General features: G+C 55.4%; 7 protein-coding genes across 7 annotated transcripts; 5 read left to right on the top strand and 2 right to left on the bottom strand.

The window, feature by feature from the left end:
• Positions 1–254: 254 nt before the first annotated feature.
• Positions 255–715, top strand: FABP_1 (Fatty acid-binding protein; the record flags this gene model as incomplete). Its single annotated transcript, XM_014692464.1, has 2 exons — positions 255–324; positions 393–715. The coding sequence occupies 2 exons, from the start codon at positions 255–257 to the stop codon at positions 713–715; spliced, it is 393 nt and encodes a 130-aa protein (XP_014547950.1).
• Positions 716–2950: 2235 nt separating this feature from the next.
• Positions 2951–3883, top strand: G6M90_00g026320 (uncharacterized protein; the record flags this gene model as incomplete). Its single annotated transcript, XM_014692465.1, has 1 exon — positions 2951–3883. One exon carries the CDS (start codon positions 2951–2953, stop codon positions 3881–3883), a length of 933 nt encoding a protein of 310 aa, XP_014547951.1.
• Positions 3884–6652: 2769 nt separating this feature from the next.
• On the top strand, positions 6653–7357 carry G6M90_00g026310 (uncharacterized protein; the record flags this gene model as incomplete). Its single annotated transcript, XM_014692466.1, has 1 exon — positions 6653–7357. One exon carries the CDS (start codon positions 6653–6655, stop codon positions 7355–7357), a length of 705 nt encoding a protein of 234 aa, XP_014547952.1.
• Positions 7358–9557: 2200 nt separating this feature from the next.
• On the bottom strand, positions 9558–10908 carry BNA2_0 (Indoleamine 2,3-dioxygenase; the record flags this gene model as incomplete). The annotated part of the gene is made up of 2 exons (XM_014692467.1): positions 9558–10520; positions 10585–10908. The coding sequence occupies 2 exons, from the start codon at positions 10906–10908 to the stop codon at positions 9558–9560; spliced, it is 1287 nt and encodes a 428-aa protein (XP_014547953.1).
• A 958-nt stretch (positions 10909–11866) lies between these two features.
• kyn-1 (Kynureninase 1) lies at positions 11867–13471 on the top strand (the record flags this gene model as incomplete). Its single annotated transcript, XM_014692468.1, has 2 exons — positions 11867–12053; positions 12162–13471. The coding sequence occupies 2 exons, from the start codon at positions 11867–11869 to the stop codon at positions 13469–13471; spliced, it is 1497 nt and encodes a 498-aa protein (XP_014547954.1).
• Positions 13472–14446: 975 nt separating this feature from the next.
• Positions 14447–16127, top strand: G6M90_00g026280 (uncharacterized protein; the record flags this gene model as incomplete). The annotated part of the gene is made up of 5 exons (XM_014692469.1): positions 14447–14508; positions 14571–14925; positions 14987–15332; positions 15393–15864; positions 15929–16127. The coding sequence occupies 5 exons, from the start codon at positions 14447–14449 to the stop codon at positions 16125–16127; spliced, it is 1434 nt and encodes a 477-aa protein (XP_014547955.1).
• Positions 16128–16549: 422 nt separating this feature from the next.
• On the bottom strand, positions 16550–18808 carry G6M90_00g026270 (uncharacterized protein; the record flags this gene model as incomplete). Its single annotated transcript, XM_014692470.1, has 2 exons — positions 16550–17129; positions 17190–18808. 2 exons carry the CDS (start codon positions 18806–18808, stop codon positions 16550–16552), a joined length of 2199 nt encoding a protein of 732 aa, XP_014547956.1.
• Between the last annotated feature and the right edge of the window lie 120 nt (positions 18809–18928).

Below are 18928 nucleotides of genomic sequence, written 5' to 3'. Positions count from 1 at the left end.
AAAAACCACAAACTTTTGACATGTGCCGCGGCATGTCGTGGGCAGTGCCTCGAATCCTCCTCTTGGCTCCTGCCCACGAGTAATGTATTTAAAGCGCCTCGATTCTCCGCATTCTGGACGCGGGGATTCCGGGGAAGACCCTTGACCTCGTTCCCAGCGGCAGCTTTGATTGTCTTTTGCAACGTTAAGTCTGACAACCAGATCTCACTTGCATCTTGTAAAAAAAAGGCACCGGACTCTTTACAAATACCAAAATGGACAAGTTCTACGGCAGTTGGACCCAAGAGTCGTGCGACAATGTCGACGCGTTCCTATGCGCTCTCAGTACGTTTCTCCCCCCCTGATGCGACTAGGCTCCTGAACCAGTCGATGGTTTTTAACGCCCAAGACAGAAATCAGCTTCTTTCTACGCACGGCTGCCAAGACGCAGACACCCACGATTGAGTTCTCTGCCGAGGGCGACGTCATCACCTTCAAGACCATGACTACCTTCAAGACGGACCAGGTCCAGTTTGAGCTGGGCAAGGAATTCGCCGAGAAGAGACTGGACGGCGTCATGGTCCAGACCACGGCCGTTCTTCAGGACGACGCCTTGGTCTTCCACAAGGAGGGCGACAAGCCGTACACTGTGACCTTTTCCCTCGAGGGCGACAAGCTCAAGGTCGAATACGTCATTGGCAACGTCGTGGCCACTCGCACATTGACCAAGAATTGAGCCGGGGTTTTGAGAACAGCGTGAGACGGTGAGCAGGGGCTCGGTCAGTGTAGATTATACCTCTTTGTATTATAGGTTGCGCAGACATGAAGTGTGAGCCACACATTTGGTCTGTCACAACGATGTTGTCGTGCATGGACCGGCAACTCGTCTTTGCGGTGGCTTTGCGATAGAATCACGGGCAAGAACCCGGACCAATGGAAGTCGAGTTGACATGTGAAAGCATGTCGGCTTGTCAGTCGGGATGGCTGACTGAGATGCTCCACAGCAACGAGGGATGGGTCGGACTTTTTGCCAAAAATAGCTGAATAAACTTGACATCTGTACTACTTCAATGTTATTGAGTCTAAAGTGACTTTTCTCCACCCTGATACTCGGAGCGAAGCAGTCGCTGGCTCTTCCCGGATGTTGCGATTTGGCCTGTTGGATATCGCTCTCCACAATGTCATGGTTGGCATTTGGTATGCACGTTTGAGATATTAATACTAGAGTAAATTGGAACACGACGAATATCTCTCTATAGGTCCAATACGGACTTGTAGTCTACACAACAGATACACATCCGATTGTGGTCGTCCTTTTGCATGGTCACTGCTCTCCCTCGACCAAGTCGAGGATAAATCGAGGCTTCATTAACCCTCCTCAAAACAAAGGCTGCGACGGTCAAAATCCGTCAAGTCGTGCGACACTCGCCCAGCTGCTACCAGTGTCTTTGCAATACCATCGAAACCGTGAGAGACTGCCCACCAGCGTGCCGTGCGGCAGTTGCTGTCCTCTGCGTTCACATGGACCGCCCATGTCTCAAGGAGAATCTTGACCATGCATCAAGTCCATTCATGACTGCCCACCACAGCAACAATCGCACATGATGGTCTCTCGTCTTGTACACGTCTGCCTTGATGTAAGAGGGCTCCAACTACGTCTTCATAGCCATGTACCAACGCCGCATAAAAGGGGTACCCATATCTCTGGCCTCTGACATTTATTTGCGAGTCCCGATCAAGTACCATCTCGACGAGCCTGGGTCCGTTTCTATCTGCGAGGATATACGGCAGATCTGCGCAGGGCCCATACAGTTCCGGACTCGGGATGGGCTTGAGCATGCTATGCTTTTGGATCCATTGAGTGAGAGGGAAGGCCTTGAGGAAACTATCTTGAGGAATTTGTAGCGCCGCCCGGTCTATATGATATAGTAAGCTATTGTAGAGTATCAGGTCTCTCATATCTTGGTGATTATTGAAGTCAAACTTGAGCTCGAAGTAGACATGGCAGTAATAGGCTAGACGTTCATGGCTCATGCTCTCAAACTCTAGCTAAGCAACATCCGCCCAAATATCACAAATGCCGACATTAGGGAAGGATTCACGCACCGACTCGTGGATGAACTGGACAGTAGGAGGGCTGTATTGTGTGGTCTTCCCAGGCCCCGTGAGCAGCGAACGTATCTTCTTACATTGTCCGGTGTGACCTCGTCGGCATCCCAGGCGTCCACTCATCTGGTCGAAGCTCAATCGCGCAGGCAAAGTCAAATTTTTGCAGCTTAAATGAGTGCCTGGAAAAGAGAACCCACGTGATGTAAAGGCGGAAGTCGGCCAGATTTTTATTGCCCCTTTGAGAACCTCCCTGAAAACGTCGCCCTGGTCTAATACGCCTTTATAACGACATTTTTTTAAACTAGAAAAGCCATAAAGCCCATTGCCCCCAGTGCCACTCGAAGAACTTTTGGACAAGCCGAACTCTAGAGCTAAAAATTCGTTGTCAAACCCCGCCTCTTCATTCTAGATGCTATTGGTGATTGGCTCCGGGAACCGGAGACCACAACTGGCGGGAGTCAAATCAGGTTTTCATGGTCTACATGCCTATCGTTTAAGGTTCATGAGACATTTGTGTAGCTATCCTTGCACGGGCATGCGGACCTTTGTAGGAGCTTCAAACCTTGGAACGAATCTACTCCGCCATCGTGGCGCTTCCGCCCAAGAATCCAATCCAATCAATCAAGTCAGGAGACACCACCCCAAACATCATGGTGGGCACGCCCGAAAAGCGCGAAAGTTTTCGGGCGCTTGTAAAAAGCTTAACTCCGGCTTCATTAACGGGGTGTAGCCATGTTGGCATTGGCAATATATTTAAACCTGCAACAAACCGGCTTTACATTCTGAGGCTCAACGCCATCAACAAGTACCACAAGACACCACAAGACAACAAGACCAGTCAATCGATCAACAAGCCATAGTCATGTCCTCGCCTACCAAGGTCACCTTCCCCTCGTTCACGCTCAGCATCAGCGGCGAGCTGTACGCCCCGGCCGCCGGGTCTCCCGACCGAAAAGGCGCCGCCGTCGTCGTGAGCCACCCCATGACGGGCGTCAAGGAACAAACAGCCGCCGACTACGCCCGGGCTCTCTCCTCGGCCGGATTCTACGCCCTGACCTTCGACGCCGGCTACCAGGGCGAGAGCACCGGCGAGCCCCGCGGCCTCGAAGATCCTCGCCAGCGCGTCGAGGACAACAAGGCCGCCGTCACGTACCTGACGCGCCTCCACGGCAAAGTCGACCCCGAGCGGATCGGCGTCCTGGGCATCTGCGCATCGGGGGGATACTCGTCGCACGCCGCACAGTCCGACGCCCGCATCAAGGCCCTCGCCACCGTCAGCGCCGCCTGCGTCGGCCGCATGACGCGCAACGGCGGCCTCTACGAAGCCAACGACAAGGAGTCCCCCGAGGCCATTGCCGGCGCTCTCAAGGCGGCGGGCGACTGGCGCACCGCCCACGCCAACGACCCCAAGGCGCAGGCTCCGCGTATGTTTGAGACCGAGGCATCTGCGGTGCCGGAGGAGGCGCCGTCCTTCTTCAAGGCCGCCGCTGCGTATTACGGCTCCCGGCGTGGCCACCATGTCCGGTCGGACCAGCGCGTCCCGCCGTCTAGCTACGATTTGATGATTGGATACGACTCTTTCCAGCTGCCGCATCTGATTGCGCCGCGGCCGCTGCTCATGATTGCGGGCGCCGAGGCGGAGACGCTGCATTTTAGCAGGGGGGCTGTCGAGGCGGCAAAGGAGCCGAAAGAGCTGTTTGTTATTCGGGGGAAAAACCACTTTGACTTGTATGACGATTTGGCAGAGTCGGCGCCAAAGTTGATTGCGTTTTACGCAAAAGCGCTTGCTCACTGAGGAAAGATGTCGATACGTTGACGTGTGGGGGGATCGAGGCTGTCCATTTTCTCCGTCTTTGGTCCATCTATACTGGCATCAAGGCGGGCAATGTCCAGGGCGGAAACGGGAAAAGTTACGAGTTTCGACTAAACGGGTGAATAGTACGACAGGTGAGGCGACGCGACGCGACGTCTTGCGCATCATGTGAATAACCCGATGGACTCGGGCTTGAAGGCTCAGCGGCACAGGTGTTTGGCAACGATGCCACCAAGCACAGATGCGGTACAGCCAGGCATCAAAGATATGAATGATACCAGATGTATCCATTTCTTGGACGTAAGGGATGTGCAGTGGGGACATTTGCTTGGATCTTGGCCCTGTAGGGCTCATCAATAGTACCAGACGAGCGTTGCCTTCAGGCCGGCCCCCTGCATTTTCGCATACTCACCATGGGGGGGGGATCGTTGGCGTCTTTACTGCAAACATGTATCAAATCAGCTGCGCGTTCAGCCCGCGAGTGCAGTACGTAGCAGAATACATGTACATATCGTCTACCCACGTGCACTGATCATCTCAAGATGGCCAGATAACCGCTGTTCTGAACAACACATTGACTCAGGGGCTACCCAGGGGCCTCGTCGGGAAAATGCACCTACTTAAGTAAGGAACCTAGATCAAGTGGTGCTTGCCGTCCCACAAGATGTGACAAGGGGCAGGGGCTTGAAGTAGTACCATGACTCAATTCATCTATTCACAGTCTTTGGTATAAAAGGTCTTTGGTTTTCCTTGAGGCCTACTTGGCCAAAGAGCTCTTTTAATACAACAAGCCAGTGATGGTCTTCTGCCCGATGTCCCGTGATTGTAGTCCTCGTGTAACCCCGTGCGGCACGAGATGTCGATCCTTTCCGTCTTGGCTTCACTTGGAGAGAGACGCTGTCCGTTGGCAACTAAGTGGACTAGGAAGTACATGTACATAGTTTACCCACTTAGTCGCTGGCGGGTAGTCCGTTTACATCGACGGCTTAGACTTAGCCTTATGTCTGGTACCCATGGGCCAAACAAGGCAGGGTTTCTTCAACGGTTCAATAAGACGCCTGGCGCGTCGTATGAGTGGCCGACCGCCCGAACTTGTTCCATTCTCGCCAGAAAGCCCACATGTTGACAAGCAACGTTGCGCCTCCTTGTCCATCGTCAACGTCCTCCATTGCCATCAAAAAGCAGAATCGGAGTATAGCATTGACTTGCCAATTCTCCTCATCATCGCCATCATCGCCATCGTTGTCAGCGCCGCCCACTTGACTCTCTTGACCTGGCTCCGACTCTCTCAGTAGGAGGCGGCCGGTGTCATGTTACCATCGGTACCATCGGAATGATCGCCACTATCTGCCGACCTGTGCCAAGACTCCTGGGGTTGCTGAAAGAGGAGCCGAAAATCAATAATAATTTAATATAATTTACCGAGTCAGTATTGGCATGCATGGGCGCTGTCACCCACATCGCTCCACAAGATGATAGACACATCTAGTCTGCCACACCCTTATATGTGATTTCCTTGTAATGCAATGGAAGTGGCTATTTTTACTTATTTTCTTGTTTTTTCGCGTTCTTCATAACTTGATAAAGGGCATCGCGATGTGGGCTGTGCACAACGAGGCAGCCGTAGGGGAATTTTTTCCTCAACATGTGACCAATTTCAAGTGGCCCGGAATACTAGCCGGCCAACTATAAGGTGTGACTTTAAATAAAACATGGGAAATCGCGTTTTTGAATAAATGAGGCGGCTCGAACCCCGAGGCTGCTCGGGCCTGGTGAAAAAGTCCGTTCAATTAAAGCCGAATGTCCCACCAGACCAGTTGACAGCCGGCGTTTTTTACAGCCAAGGTACAATGAATTATTGGGCCTGGCATTTCACCAAATCAGATTGGTCACATATATAGTGCTCATGCCCAATATACCGCACCGGGACTTAATTTATCGGGCTGGGCCTAATTTATCGGGGCCCCCGCCGACGACGCCGCAGTTCTTAACGAACGGGTATTATCGATGAGCCACAATACTATATCATTGTCATGTTATAGGCTCTTGGCATCCCAAGACGTGGTGACTGGGGCACTTTGGCAGAATGTTTATGGAATGAAATGCAACATTGAACCAACAGGACCAGATGATGGATCAAGTCTAAGTCTGTCACTGTTTCATGCCAAGGCTTCCCTCTCGGCTCAAGTGCTGCGTATTTGTCACAAAATTACGCAGCTAGGCCAAAAGTGTGCGACCAGACAGTATTCAAAGTTCAGAATTGGTAATTCGTGGAATATTGACGGATGACATCGATGTTTTAAGACTGTTGATTGTGTGACAAGGAATATGCAGCATCGTGTGTGAGTTGATCGCTTGCCCTACTTACACCCTTATGCCTGTGGTTTTAATAGAATCAATAATGTGCCACAAACGTATTATACTCACAATGAGATCATCTGCGCGAGTTCAAGTGAACAGCACGGCACCCGCTCTGGGGCCCCCAGCCTCTCACTTTGCATGAGTTAATTTGCATAGCATCGTGATTAAGACGATGCCGAGTCATGCCACGCCGAGAGGGCCGCTGTGCGTCCGGAAATTGATGACCAAGTACTCGTCTCCTCCGGCAAGCGAAAGAGCTTCACTTGTCGAAATATAAAAGATGGCCGCGGGCTCCTCGTCGTCTCAACCGCCAGCCAGCATCCATCGATCCATCTCAACATCTAATCGCTTCTCGTCACAACTACCCACTACCCTCCTCCTCTTTCCAACATGCTCCTACCAAGCGCTACCGTGCTCCTGCTGGGCGCCCTGCAGCCGGCCCTGGGCAAGCCTTCCCTCCGCCGCCGCCAGATGGACGGAAGCAAAAACGAGATTGGGGCCCAGCGGGTGACGGCCACCGAGATCGCCATCGACTACCTTGCCCCCAACCCCCCGTGCGGCGGTTATACGCCGTGGGTTGGCGTCTGGCCCGCGGACGCCTGCAACCCCTACACGGCGGACTTTGTGGCATGGGCATACGCCGAGCGCACCCAGGGCCGGGACATCCGCACCGTCACCATCAACCTCGCCGAGCTGGACGCCGGCGAGTACAAGGCCGCCTTTGTCTGCGAGGACGGCAAGAGGAAGCCCTGGCTGGTGTCCCAGACCTTCAAGCTCGAGGACGAGCCCCCCGCCAAGAAGAAGCAGGGCGAGCAGTGCGTCAAGTCGGATGACTGTGAGGGTGGGTTCTTCTGCCAACACCAGTGCGGCGGTGCCATGGAGGAATACGGTCCCGGCTCGGTCGAGTGCCTTATTGCAGGGAATCCCACCTGCAAACCCCGGCCCAAGAAGGAGGGCGAGGGCTGTTCTAAGCATGGTGACTGCGCCGGGGGACTGTACTGCGCACACCAGTGCGGAGGCAGAGTTGACGACTATAGGCCAGCCCTGTGTCTCATTGGAGGCGGGCCAAGGTGCGCAAAGGAAAGACAGTGGTAGTAGGAGCAGCCGGTCAAGTAGCCAAGAGTCCGGGACCTACACTACCAGTTGACCAGACATTATCTGTAGGGCCAGGGTAGAAGGACGTACTTGGATACCGGGTCTGGTGGGAAATATGGCCTCGACTACATCAAGATATCACGCCACCCCTTGCACATGAGAGCTGTTGACTGCCAGGGGTAGCATCAGCCAAAGGCCGGGAGGTATGGGTTGAGCTATATTTACCACCAGCTCCACTATTATATTAATTATTTAATTCAATATTTAAGTAATTATGCAATCTTTTGTACAAAACTCTAGCGTCGCCTCGAACCGTGTCTGTGTCGGCTGTATATGACGAGATTGTGACTGCCCATGCTCCGTGTGCCATTGTGGCACAGCCGAACCTGACACCAATGCCGGTTGTGTCCTGGTCATGTATACCGGAAACAGAGATGGATGCTGAGGGGAGAGTTTCCCAGTCGCTGAAGCTGTTTGTTTTCCTGATGATGATGATGAAACCAAAGCCAATCATTCCCAGCCCGGCATCCCTGCTCCCGTCGCACACACTCTCTCGCGTCTTATTGTTCCTCTAATACTATATGATAATATACGCAGTGGTCTACTCTCACGTGGTTTCTACGCAAAGAATTCGCAATGGTCCTCTTTAAAGTTCCTATTGCTGCTGCCACTGTCGCTGCCGCCTCACTGCGCCTCATCAACACAAAGGCAGACAGGACAACGGTGTGGCAGGGGCTCAATAGAGGGCTTGGAGCAACATGGCTCAAATTCATCTAATAACAGTCTTTGGTATCAAAGGTCCTTCGTTTCCTTAAGGCCTTGAGGGGCCAAAGGCCTCTATAAATACAAGAAGTTGGTGAGGGTCTTCTGCCCTAACCCCGTGACCGTAGCCCTTGTGTAACGGGGCCATTTCCGTGTAACAAATGGCATGGTTATTGGTGATGCTTCTGCCCAGCGCGGTAATCACCAGACTTTGCCAGCTGTAACACGGGCCATGGAATCATTATAATAGGTCTGGTACAGTGCTCGGTGGTCTACAATCAATTACTACATATATGGGGTCTTGCTAATATATCATGCGGTCCTGTGGTACTATTAACGAGATACAGGAATACAGTTTGCAGAGATGCCAATATCTACTACATAGAGCTCATTATCAAATAGAGATGTCTGCCCGGCATATTTAGGGGCTTAAATTTATATTTAAGAATGAAATCCAGATAAGTGTGCTTATTCCCTGCACTTTCAGCTCTTTAAATGCTGTCGAGTTATCAACAGCAATTCGGGGCAGTGCAAAGTTACACATAGAAGGGTCAAATTGATGGTTCTGATAATTATTGAAGGTCCAAGACTGAAGACCTGAAAATCCGGAGGATTGGACCAGGCTTTTTTATACCCTGGCCGAGCCCTTGAGGACCCCTGTGATGACCCTCTTCCTAGCCCTAACCTGGAACCCTAGAAAAGGCAAATATCATGACCTTTGGGACTTCCGGACCTCTGAATCCTTCAATAAAAGCCCCGCGGATATTCAATTTTAGCCTGTTTGACTCAACAAATGCACGCCACTCTGAAACTGCTCGCGCTTTTATTCAAGAAGAGTCTGACTTTTCCAAGAGAGAAACCTTCACAACGTAATATCAGCTTTGATCAAAGACTAAAATCCTTTCGTAAAATAGTCGGATTCTTCTCATTCTTTGGCGAGTTTGTAACTTTTCTCTTCTCCTCCTTCCCAACGTCTACCACAGAATACGGCAGTACGCGATAGGGTTTCTTCATGATTCGTCATAGAATCAACAAGCGCAGGACGCGGCCATAAACGCAAACTCACTATGATTCGTATCCCGGCATATATCTCTGCTAAGCATAGGATATTTCCAGCACGCGCAACTACACGTAAAGGCATACTACGAGATCGGGCCGCGGCGCAGCAGGCTACATCAACCCGTAATGCACCGTACAGCCCTGACGGTTGTCGCCTCCGGGCACCACATTGTCAAACAGAACACCAAGAGTATAAAATCGCCCCCAAGTCCAATTCGGGGCAACTATGTGTCCAATTATGCAGTATTAAATCATGACGCCATGGCCCCCCGCGACGTCTGCTCCCTCGTCTCGCTAAATACATCATCCACGCTGTCATCGAATATATACATGACGCAAATTCTATCCACCCCCAGCTAATGCGACACAGTCCATCACTCTACTCCTTTTCCCGTGCCAGTTTCCCCGCCTCGGCCGTCTCATCTCTCGACGTCCTCAAAAAGGGAATCAACTGCGTGCCACCCGTACCCATGAGACCCTGCTCACCCCCCCGCGACGACGACGAGCTCGCCAGGTTTGTCCGCGGCCCCCCCGTCCAGGGCTGCCTAGACGGCAGGACAATGTACCGCGTCACAATCCGGATGTGCTTGTTCCGGAACTCGCTCAGGGCCTCGGTCGCAGCGGTGTAGGCCTCCCGCAGCCCGCGCTGCTCGGGCGTCGCCGGCTCGGCGAGCGCCAGCTCCCGTATGCTCCCCATCCGGGCGACGTGCACGAGGAAGCGCCGGTGCGGGCCGGGCATGTACCCCCTGACCTCGGCGTGGAAGCTCTCCTGCCCCGGCTTGCCGTGGGTGCGGTGCTCGACGCCCAGCACCACGTCGAAGAACTGGATCAGCGAGCTCTGCCCGTTGCTGCCGCCGCGGTACTGCCTCCAGCGGCCCTTGCCGTGGCCCTCGTCGTAGAAGACGCCCCTGGGCAGTCCCGCGGCCTCCATGTTCATGCTCCCCGCGAGGAAGGGCCGGATCCGGTGGTAAAAGACCATGGGGTCGCACTTCTCGTACATGCGCTCCAGGAGCGCGCCGACGCCGTCGATGCAGTTGCGTAGTTGGCCGAGGGCCGAGGCGATGACGGGGTAGTCGCGCGTCTTGACGGCCTCGAGGGCGGCCATCATGGTTTGCAGGATGCCGGCTGCCTTGGCTTCCATGGCGACGCTGATGAGCAGGAACCACGATTCCGACTCGGTGCCGGTGAATGAGATGGGGAGGCTGAGGTTGTGCAGGTTTGTGAAGTCGCTCCCGGAGCAGGAGAAGTTCCAGAGGTTGGCCCCCGCGTAGGTCAATACCGGGGGGACTTCGAGGTGGCTCGATACCCGCAGGAAGGGGACTGTGATTTGCGGCGGCAGGATCTGGGATTGGAAGGTTAGCAGAGTTTGGCTTCCGACGGAGGGCGTGGACGGCTTGGTTACTTACTTGCTCGGGCTTTTCACCTCCCCAGATATACGCATGGGCCATGAAGGCCAAGATGACATACGCCCTCCTCCATTCCGCTTCGGAGACGAGGCAATCTGTGGATAGCACGGGCAGCTGACGGACGGAGTCTCGAATCCGGTTGCTCTCGATCAATGCCGGCAGATGCTGTGCAATGAGTTCCCAGGGCTCATAATACGAATCGGAGAGAGACGTGGGCGGACTGGTGGCGGGCAGGAAGGCGTTTTGTGTGACGGCGAATTTGCTCAAGTCGACTGTCGGCTTTCCATTCGAGGGGGTGCCGGACAGCACGGCGTGAGGTGACATTATGTGTCACGGGCTATGATGTGTTGTTGTGCGGCTATGATGGTCTCGGTGTCACTTGGCGATGTTAAGACAAGCCCACCATCAGCAGCAAATTCCAGTTGTTGTGAAAGACAAGACAACATGCAGATTAGGGATGTACAGAGATGAAATACAAATCAATATGCTCGACATAGTTGGACGAGTTTGCTGTTTCGAGTATTGCGTAATGCGTAATGCGTCTTCCGTCCGCCATCCGAGTCGCGGCATCCGCTCCGGGGCCGTTGTGATGATCCGCAGTGACATGGAATGATAAGGCAGGCTCTCGCTGCGCCCAGGCCATGACTCGCAGATGCCGGGCAAACCAACTCCATCCGGACCTGCATGTCTGCTGACCAGTGACGACAGTCCCCCGGCCATGCCCGTATCCCATTCCGTGCCATGGCCGCCATGCGATGCCATGCGGTTCCTGCGAATCATTTCGCCTGCAAGTATCCAAATGGGCAAAGTGTGGGGACTGACTGCTGAATGGATAGAGACTTGCGGCTTGTTGCGGTACTCGGATGACGGAAGCTCGGATGTCGAGCCCGCGCGCACGGAATGGGACTGAAATCCAAAAAAATACTTCCGTGTGGGTCGCCCGTTTATTTCAATGCCCCGAATCTCCGATGCGCAGTTGCATCAGGAGTCACAGCCGCAATCACTGTAGCAAAGCACATCCGCAGTGAAATCGGCATTCATTGGTCCCTCCAGCCTTTTTTTAGAGACATCGGCAAGCCTCCCAAGACGACGGGGGAAGCAAACGTGTACGTCGAAACCATAAAGTGCCTTCGATTACCCTCGTGACTTGCATTGTGCTGCTCCGCACTGCCTCGTCTCCCCAATCTCCAACTCCGTGGCCTTGCTGTCCGACGCGGCCGTCATTCTCGCCATCTTCCGTCCCTTCACTCCTCATCGCCCTCGTCACGCCTCACATATCGCCATGGATCTGGCCTCCTTTGTCGACCGGCTGCGGAACGGCTCAGCCGCCAAGTTCCCCGCTGACGCAAACACCTTGGCCTTTGCTCAAAAGCTCGACTCACAAGACCAGCTCAAGCACCTGCGGGATGAGTTTGTGCTGCCCACCAAAGGCTCCCTAAAGAAGAGAGCCTTGGATGGTTCTCTCCCAGGTATGTCCCAACTCATCTCATCTCGTCTCATCTCATCTCATCTCCTTCTTCACAAAACACCGTGAAACCGCGGCTCGGGATGAAACCTTGCTGACTGGGTCAAATCAGGACAATCAGCCAGCAATGGCATCAACGGCGCAGGGGGACAGCCAGCAGATGCCGACAAGCCGTGCCTCTACTTTGTCGGCAACTCTCTCGGCGCTCAGCCGCGGGCCGTCCGGGAGTACCTGGATGCTCAGCTGGAGACGTGGGCTTCGATTGGCGTCAACGGCCACTTCACCGACATGGACAACTCGCCCCTGACGCAGTGGCAGGACATGGCCGAGGACTGCGCCAAGAAGTCGTCCGACCTCGTCGGGGCCTCGCCGCACGAAATCGTCATCATGAACACGCTCACCATCAATCTCCACGTCATGATGGCGAGCTTCTACAAGCCCACCGCCAAGCGGCACAAGGTGATTCTGGAATGGAAGCCCTTCCCGAGCGACCACTACGCCATCGAGAGCCAGGTCATCTGGCACGGGCACGACCCCGACAAGAGCATGGTCAAGATCGAGCCCGACGACAACAGCCTGATCCCCACGGACAAGATCCTCCGGACCATCGACGAGCACGCCGAGGAAACCGCGCTGCTCCTGCTGCCCGGTATCCAGTACTACTCGGGCCAGCTGTTCGACATGGCCAGCATCACGGCCTACGCCAGGGCGCGCGGCATCGTCGTCGGCTGGGACCTGGCCCACGCCGCCGGCAACGTCGAGCTCCGGCTGCACGACTGGGACGTCGACTTTGCCTGCTGGTGCACGTACAAGTACATCAACGCCGGGCCGGGCTCCATCGCCGGCGCGTACGTGCACGAGCGGCACGGCCGTGTCGACTGGGCCGCCGGCGGCGACGCAGTGGGAGGAGGCAGGCCCTCGTACCGGCCTCGCCTGGCGGGCTGGTACGGCGGCGACAAGAGCGTCCGCTTCAACATGGACAGCACGTTTGTGCCGACGCCCGGCGCCGCGGGCTACCAGCTCTCCAACCCGTCGGCCATTGACCTGGCGGCGCTGTCGGGCGCCCTGTCCGTCTTCAACAAGACGCGCATGCGGGACCTGCGCTCCAAGGCCCTCGTCCTGACGGCCTACGCCGAGCTGCTGCTGGACCAGATGCTCGACGAGGCCGGGGGAGACGATCCCGGCGCCGCGCCCCTGTTCACCGTCCTGACGCCCCGGGATCCTCTGCAGCGCGGCACCCAGCTCAGCGTGCTGTTGAGGGAGGGCCTGTTGGACAGGGTCTCGCGGGCGCTGGAGGACAATGGCGCCATCTGCGACAAGCGCAAGCCCAATGTCATTCGGGTTGCGCCTGTTCCCTTGTATACGCGGTTTGAGGACGTGTGGGCTTACATGCAGATTTTGCGAGGGGCGCTGGGGTTGTAAATACCATTGACAGTTGATGATTTATAGAATACTATGGCATTACGAGCATAAAGGCTGTTGTATCATGTATTGGTCATGACCCCTGACGAATACTTGCATGTATATTGAGTGCGTGTGATTTTTTTCTTCATGTTGCTGGGGCGGGAGTAGAGAAAGTACATCTGGCCCGTTGCTCTACAAGTCATGATAGATGCAAGTCGCTCCGTTCCTCGGCACCCTGAGTCCAATTTATGCCCGCCGGACAGGGATATCGGCCTCCGGTTCGGGGCAGAAGCAGTTTGTTATGGATTGACGTCATTTGATTGATTCAGCTCCTAAAGAATTCCCTAGATCAATTACGATTTATCAATATGATTCATCAACTAAATTGACTACGCCGCCTTTATATTAAAGGACCTCTTGCTTTCTCTCTCTCTCTCTCTTTTTTTAAATTTTTTTACATCGATTGCAATCCCCTCACTTACACTATTTCCCCGTGCTCGTTTCTGAGGAGCCCCAGAGACCAGGATCCCCGCATCGAAGCAAGTCGGGGGAAACAAATTGACAGAATCCACCAATGCGATGGATAATCCCTTCCGGGGTTTATTTTTAATATCCGACCAGACTCGACAACAGAACACCATCGCGACATGAGCCGTTTGCTAGCGAGTTATCCAAGCAATATCCTGGATCGACATCACCGCGACTAATTCACCGGCTAGTAGATCCGGCCCCAAGATGCAGGCCCAACAAGCGGCGCTCCCAATGGCCCTTCATTCCAGCGCTCTGACGTGTCGATCTGCACATGCAGCTAAACGACCAAACGAGCAGGTAGCTTCACCTCAAGTAGCACCAGCAACGTCCCGCCAGCATCTCACCTCACTTATCAGAAAGTGGAGTCCATCTCAACTCCAATAGACCTCTTTATAAGACAGCAGCACCTTCACCTTTCCCGTCCTTTTCCTTCTTCGCAACACACCCTCCGGCTTGCCAAACATGGCGCTGCCGTCACGATTCAGTCTATACCGGCCATTTACACAAAACTTCCTAGTGGGATGGTAAGCATCGCCCTCCATCCTACCAGCCACGTCTCACCCGAAAAGTCACTAACCACCGCCAGCATCTTGCTCTGCCTCCCGGGCATATACACGGCGCTCACGGGCCTCGGCGCCGGCGGCGGCCAGCCGTCCTCGGCAGACGTGGCCAACAAGACCAACGCCCTCCTCTACGGGCTGCTCGCCCTCGTCGCCCTCTTCGGCGGCACCATCCTCAACATGCTGCGCCCGAAGCTGAGCCTGGCCATCGGATCCCTCGGGTACCCCTGCTACGTCGGCGGCCTGTGGTACTACGACCGCACCGGCAACGTCTGGTTCGCGCTGCTCGCGGGCGCCATGCTCGGCATCACGGGCGGCTTCCTCTGGACGGCCGCCGCCTACGTCCAGTTCAGCTACGCCCAAGAAAATGACAAGGGCCTGGTGCGACACGCGCCGCTTTCCCCCGGGGCCTCTGGACGCGAAACGCTAATCCCGCACGTAGTACATCAGCACGCAGTGGATTCTGAGAAGCATAGGCGCCATCGTGGGGAGCTCCATCTCGCTCGGCCTGTCCGTCGGCCAGACCTCGCCGGTGGGCGTCTCGACGCCCGTGTACGTCGCCTTCATCGCTATCCACACGAGCGCCGTGCTCATCGCGCTCCTGCTCATCGTCGACCCGAGGCGCGTGGTGCGCCGGGACGGGACGCACATTGCCGTCTTTGGGGAGGCCCGGCTCTGGACTGAGGTCAGGGGCACGCTGGCCGTCATGCTTGACCGCCGGTACCTTTTCACGGCGCCGGCTCAGCTCGTCTGCGAGATGGCGCTGGCTCTCGTGAGCAGCGTCAATTGTGCGCCTCGCCTGGTATCCTAGACTGTTGGGGAGAAAACAAGGGCTAATAACTGGGCAGCCCGGTACTTTAACTTGCGCACGCGCTCTGTCAACAACTTTGCCTACCAGGCGACGCAGGCGTTTGTCCCCGCCGTCCTCGTGCTCGTCCTCGACAGCAAGTACATACGGTCCCGGAGGACGCGGGGCCTCGTCGGCATCGCGGGCATGGGCGCCGTCGCCGTGGGAGCGAGCGCCGGCCTCATCGGCTGGCTGCAGGTCAATCGGGTGGACGCGCTGAGGACGCCCGCCGGCGCCGACTGGACCGACGCCGAGTGGCCGGGCTTGTTTGTGTGCTACGTCCTCTTTGGCGCCGTGTACGCGGGATACCAGATGTGCGTCGAGTACACGCTGTCGGCTACGACAAACGACCCGGCGGTGCTGGCCCGCGTGGCGGGCATGTTCAAGTTTTACTCGGCGTTTGGCATGATGGTCTCGTTCGTCATGGCCGGCGAGGGCGTCAGCTTTCTGGGGCAGATTACGCTGCAGCTGGTGTAGGTGGCTTCTGCGTCTGTTTCGTCTCTCGACGCGGGTGATTCGGGCTAATACCACGCGCAGATTGTATGCTTTGGGCATTTGTGGAATCGTCTGGGTCCTGGTGTTTCACGTCCAAGAGAGCAATTATTTCTCAGAAGACAACGTTATTGCTCCGGTGGCTGTGGAGGAGCAAAAAAGGGGCTTGGAGGCAGAGAATTCGCAACATGCCAAGGACGTGGCTGCGCAGAATACTTCATCTGTATCTGGGCATAGAGCATGACGATGCATATTTGAATCATGGAAGGAGTCCCCCCTTTTTGGCGGAGTTTATCTTGGTGCCTCGTACGCGGGTCTCAACTCGTTGGGAGTCAGAAGGTCTTCTTTGCCGGATAGAAAATCCGACGTAATGGCTCGGTAGCGCGTCCATCCGACATTGTTACATATTCATTACTTGATGAACTTGCCTGCTCCATTTCCACCTTCCACAATAGGAGTTGTGTTGGGGGCTAGTTGCGGAAGTTCGGATCCTCGGTTATCAAAAACAACCCAGCACTCCAACGCAATGACGAAACCGCAGTACGAGGTATAATCCGTGGGGTTGGATCTATTGCCCTATAATACTCGCCCTTTGTAGTCCCTTCGTTATACATGAATTCATCAGACATAGATGTACATCAAATATTGCCGCCGATAGTGCCGGCCCTAAAAATAATGCGCCAAATCAATCCCTCCCCCAGCCTCCAGTAGGGGAAACAGATTCAATGCCGACCCTGCATCCCCGTCATTGCCTACGGTCCCATTCCAATAATTATCATCCGGCGTCTGCATCAGTGACTCGGTCAACCCCAAAAACGCCGAATCAATCTCGGCCAGTCGCGGAGACGGAACACCCTGCAAGCCCTGGTGCTGCAAGAATGACCTGTCCAGTGGCTCCCGTCCCCGAAACGTCACAGCCGCAGGACTTCTGCTAGTGTGCTGGGATGAATCCCTACCCGGTGTGGATTCTCCGGGCGTTGTCCGCGGTTCCGGCGGCATCAAGCCGAATAGTTGGCTCGAGTTTTCTGTTCTTCGCAGCCGTTCCTGGAGTTCCCGTCGCTCGAGATACTCCAGCGCCGTCATGAGGAGGGATTGAGCAATGAGCGAGTATTGGGTGGCGTGGCCGTCAGCTTTGGCAAAGTGATCGAGCGCTTGGATGGACATGCGGCAGTACTTTTCAAGAATGCGGCCAAACCCGCCCAGGAGACCGACACCCAAGACGAGAGCAGACGCGAACAACCAAGAGCTGTAAAACAAGTATTAGCCTCGAACCTCTCCGGCACTTGGCAGCAGCTGTGGCACTTACACGATGAGCGGCGCTCGGCTGTTGAAGATGCCTCGGTCAATCAGATCCAGTATCGGGTCGACCATTAAACTGGCAGCATCAATGCATGCATCCGCAAGCTTCGACTTCCCAGATGTAAGGGGCGACCTTCCAGCCGCCGACTGACTGTCGGATAGCCTCCTCACAAGCTCATACATGAGAAATGGTCTCGAAACAAGCATGACAGCATAGTAGTATGATGACAAAACCTGGCAAGCACCGCTCATCTCGGCCGTGCTGCGAGAATCGGTTCGAGCAATGACATCCTTGAGTTGCTGCAGCCAGCGCCCTGACCAGTCCCGTAGCTGGTGTGATATTCCCTCGGTGAGCTGCAGCGAGATCTTGCGTCTGGAGTAGATTTCCACCACTACTGTCTCTGTAATAAGCAGGATCTGTACCGAGGCATTCAACAGGTCAAAGGTCTCGTCGCCGTTGCCGTCGACATTTCGATACGGAACAGTGCAGTCGACATCCGAAGCGGACGGCGGCCTGCCCATAGACGTGCTCAGAAATAAATCTACTATCCGAACGCTCTTCCACAGCCGATCCCTCTGTCGGTGCACGTGGGCTCCAAATCGAGCATTCACTTCGGTTCGATGGATGCCGATGGAGTACGCCGCCCGGGCGGCTATGCCGAAGAACAAATACGCGCCGTTTATCTGGCATGAACAAAGCATGTATATGGTGATGAGAATGAAGGCCTGAACCGTCCCGACGCTCAAGTTGCCGCTCAACGTGGCGTACGCCTTGCTCCGCGCATACTCAAAGTACCCCTGCGACAGCGCCTCGTGGTCTTTGAGGCTCCCGATGGCCAGAACAAGATAGTTGACAACCGACGTCAATTCATCCGACCCCCGTCCATGGTTCGCCCACAGCAGCAAATCGCTCAGCAGCTTTGCGTTGTCGAACAAGTCGGCCAGCCCCGTCGTCGTCGCCAGATAACTGGCAACAATGGCGTCGAAATCAACGCCCCCGACGTCCGGCGGGCTTCCGAACCCGCCGCCGGCTCGCTCCCTCGTCGAATACCCAGCGGGCACGTTCTCCAGGACCGAGTAGCGGCTGCTCTCTGGTGCAAAGGCGTGTTGTCCCACCCTGCTGGTGACGAGTTGTCGGACAGACTGGAAAAACGACAGTGGCGCGCAGTCTCCGATGAAGACCAGCTTTCCCTGCGCATCGCACAGCAGCCGTGCCTCCCGTGGAACTTCAGTGTCGTCCTCAGCCGAGGGCTCGGCTGGGCCATTCACATTCACAGCTGCCTGCCGATCATCGGCGGTTCTGGCGGCGGAATCTCGCGTCCTCGGCGTCGAAGCACCCTGCGCAGAATCGTGCACGGCAGCCGGTCGAGTCCTCAGCGCCCTTCCGCCCACTCCTTCATCGTCGACACTCTTTGACACTCTCCTGCTTGCCGTCGTCCTGCGCCGTTGTGGCGAGTAGTGACACGCCTGCGGCCGCTGTCGCCCTGCGCAGTAGCCGCAGGGTAGTTTCCCATCGCACTTGACCTTGCGCGCTTTGCACCCATCGCACGCGTTGGCAATGCGGCTGCGGATGTACCGGGGCGGTCCTGGCCCTCCGGGTGTTTGTCTGCCGTTGTCGTCCTCCATTGAAGTGCGGCTCGTCGATGCATGGCCGGATGTGTTGTGTTGGTGGAGTTGGGAAGTTGGTGTGCGACGTGACGGTGGAAGCGCTCTTCGGAAGCACTGTGCACCATCATCCGGCTGCGG

This window comes from Metarhizium brunneum, chromosome 1 (genome assembly GCF_013426205.1).
Source record: "Metarhizium brunneum chromosome 1, complete sequence".
NCBI classification, from domain to species: domain Eukaryota; kingdom Fungi; phylum Ascomycota; class Sordariomycetes; order Hypocreales; family Clavicipitaceae; genus Metarhizium; species Metarhizium brunneum.
Note: the sequence above shows the minus strand (reverse complement) of the source record. Positions and strands in the feature narration are given on the sequence as shown.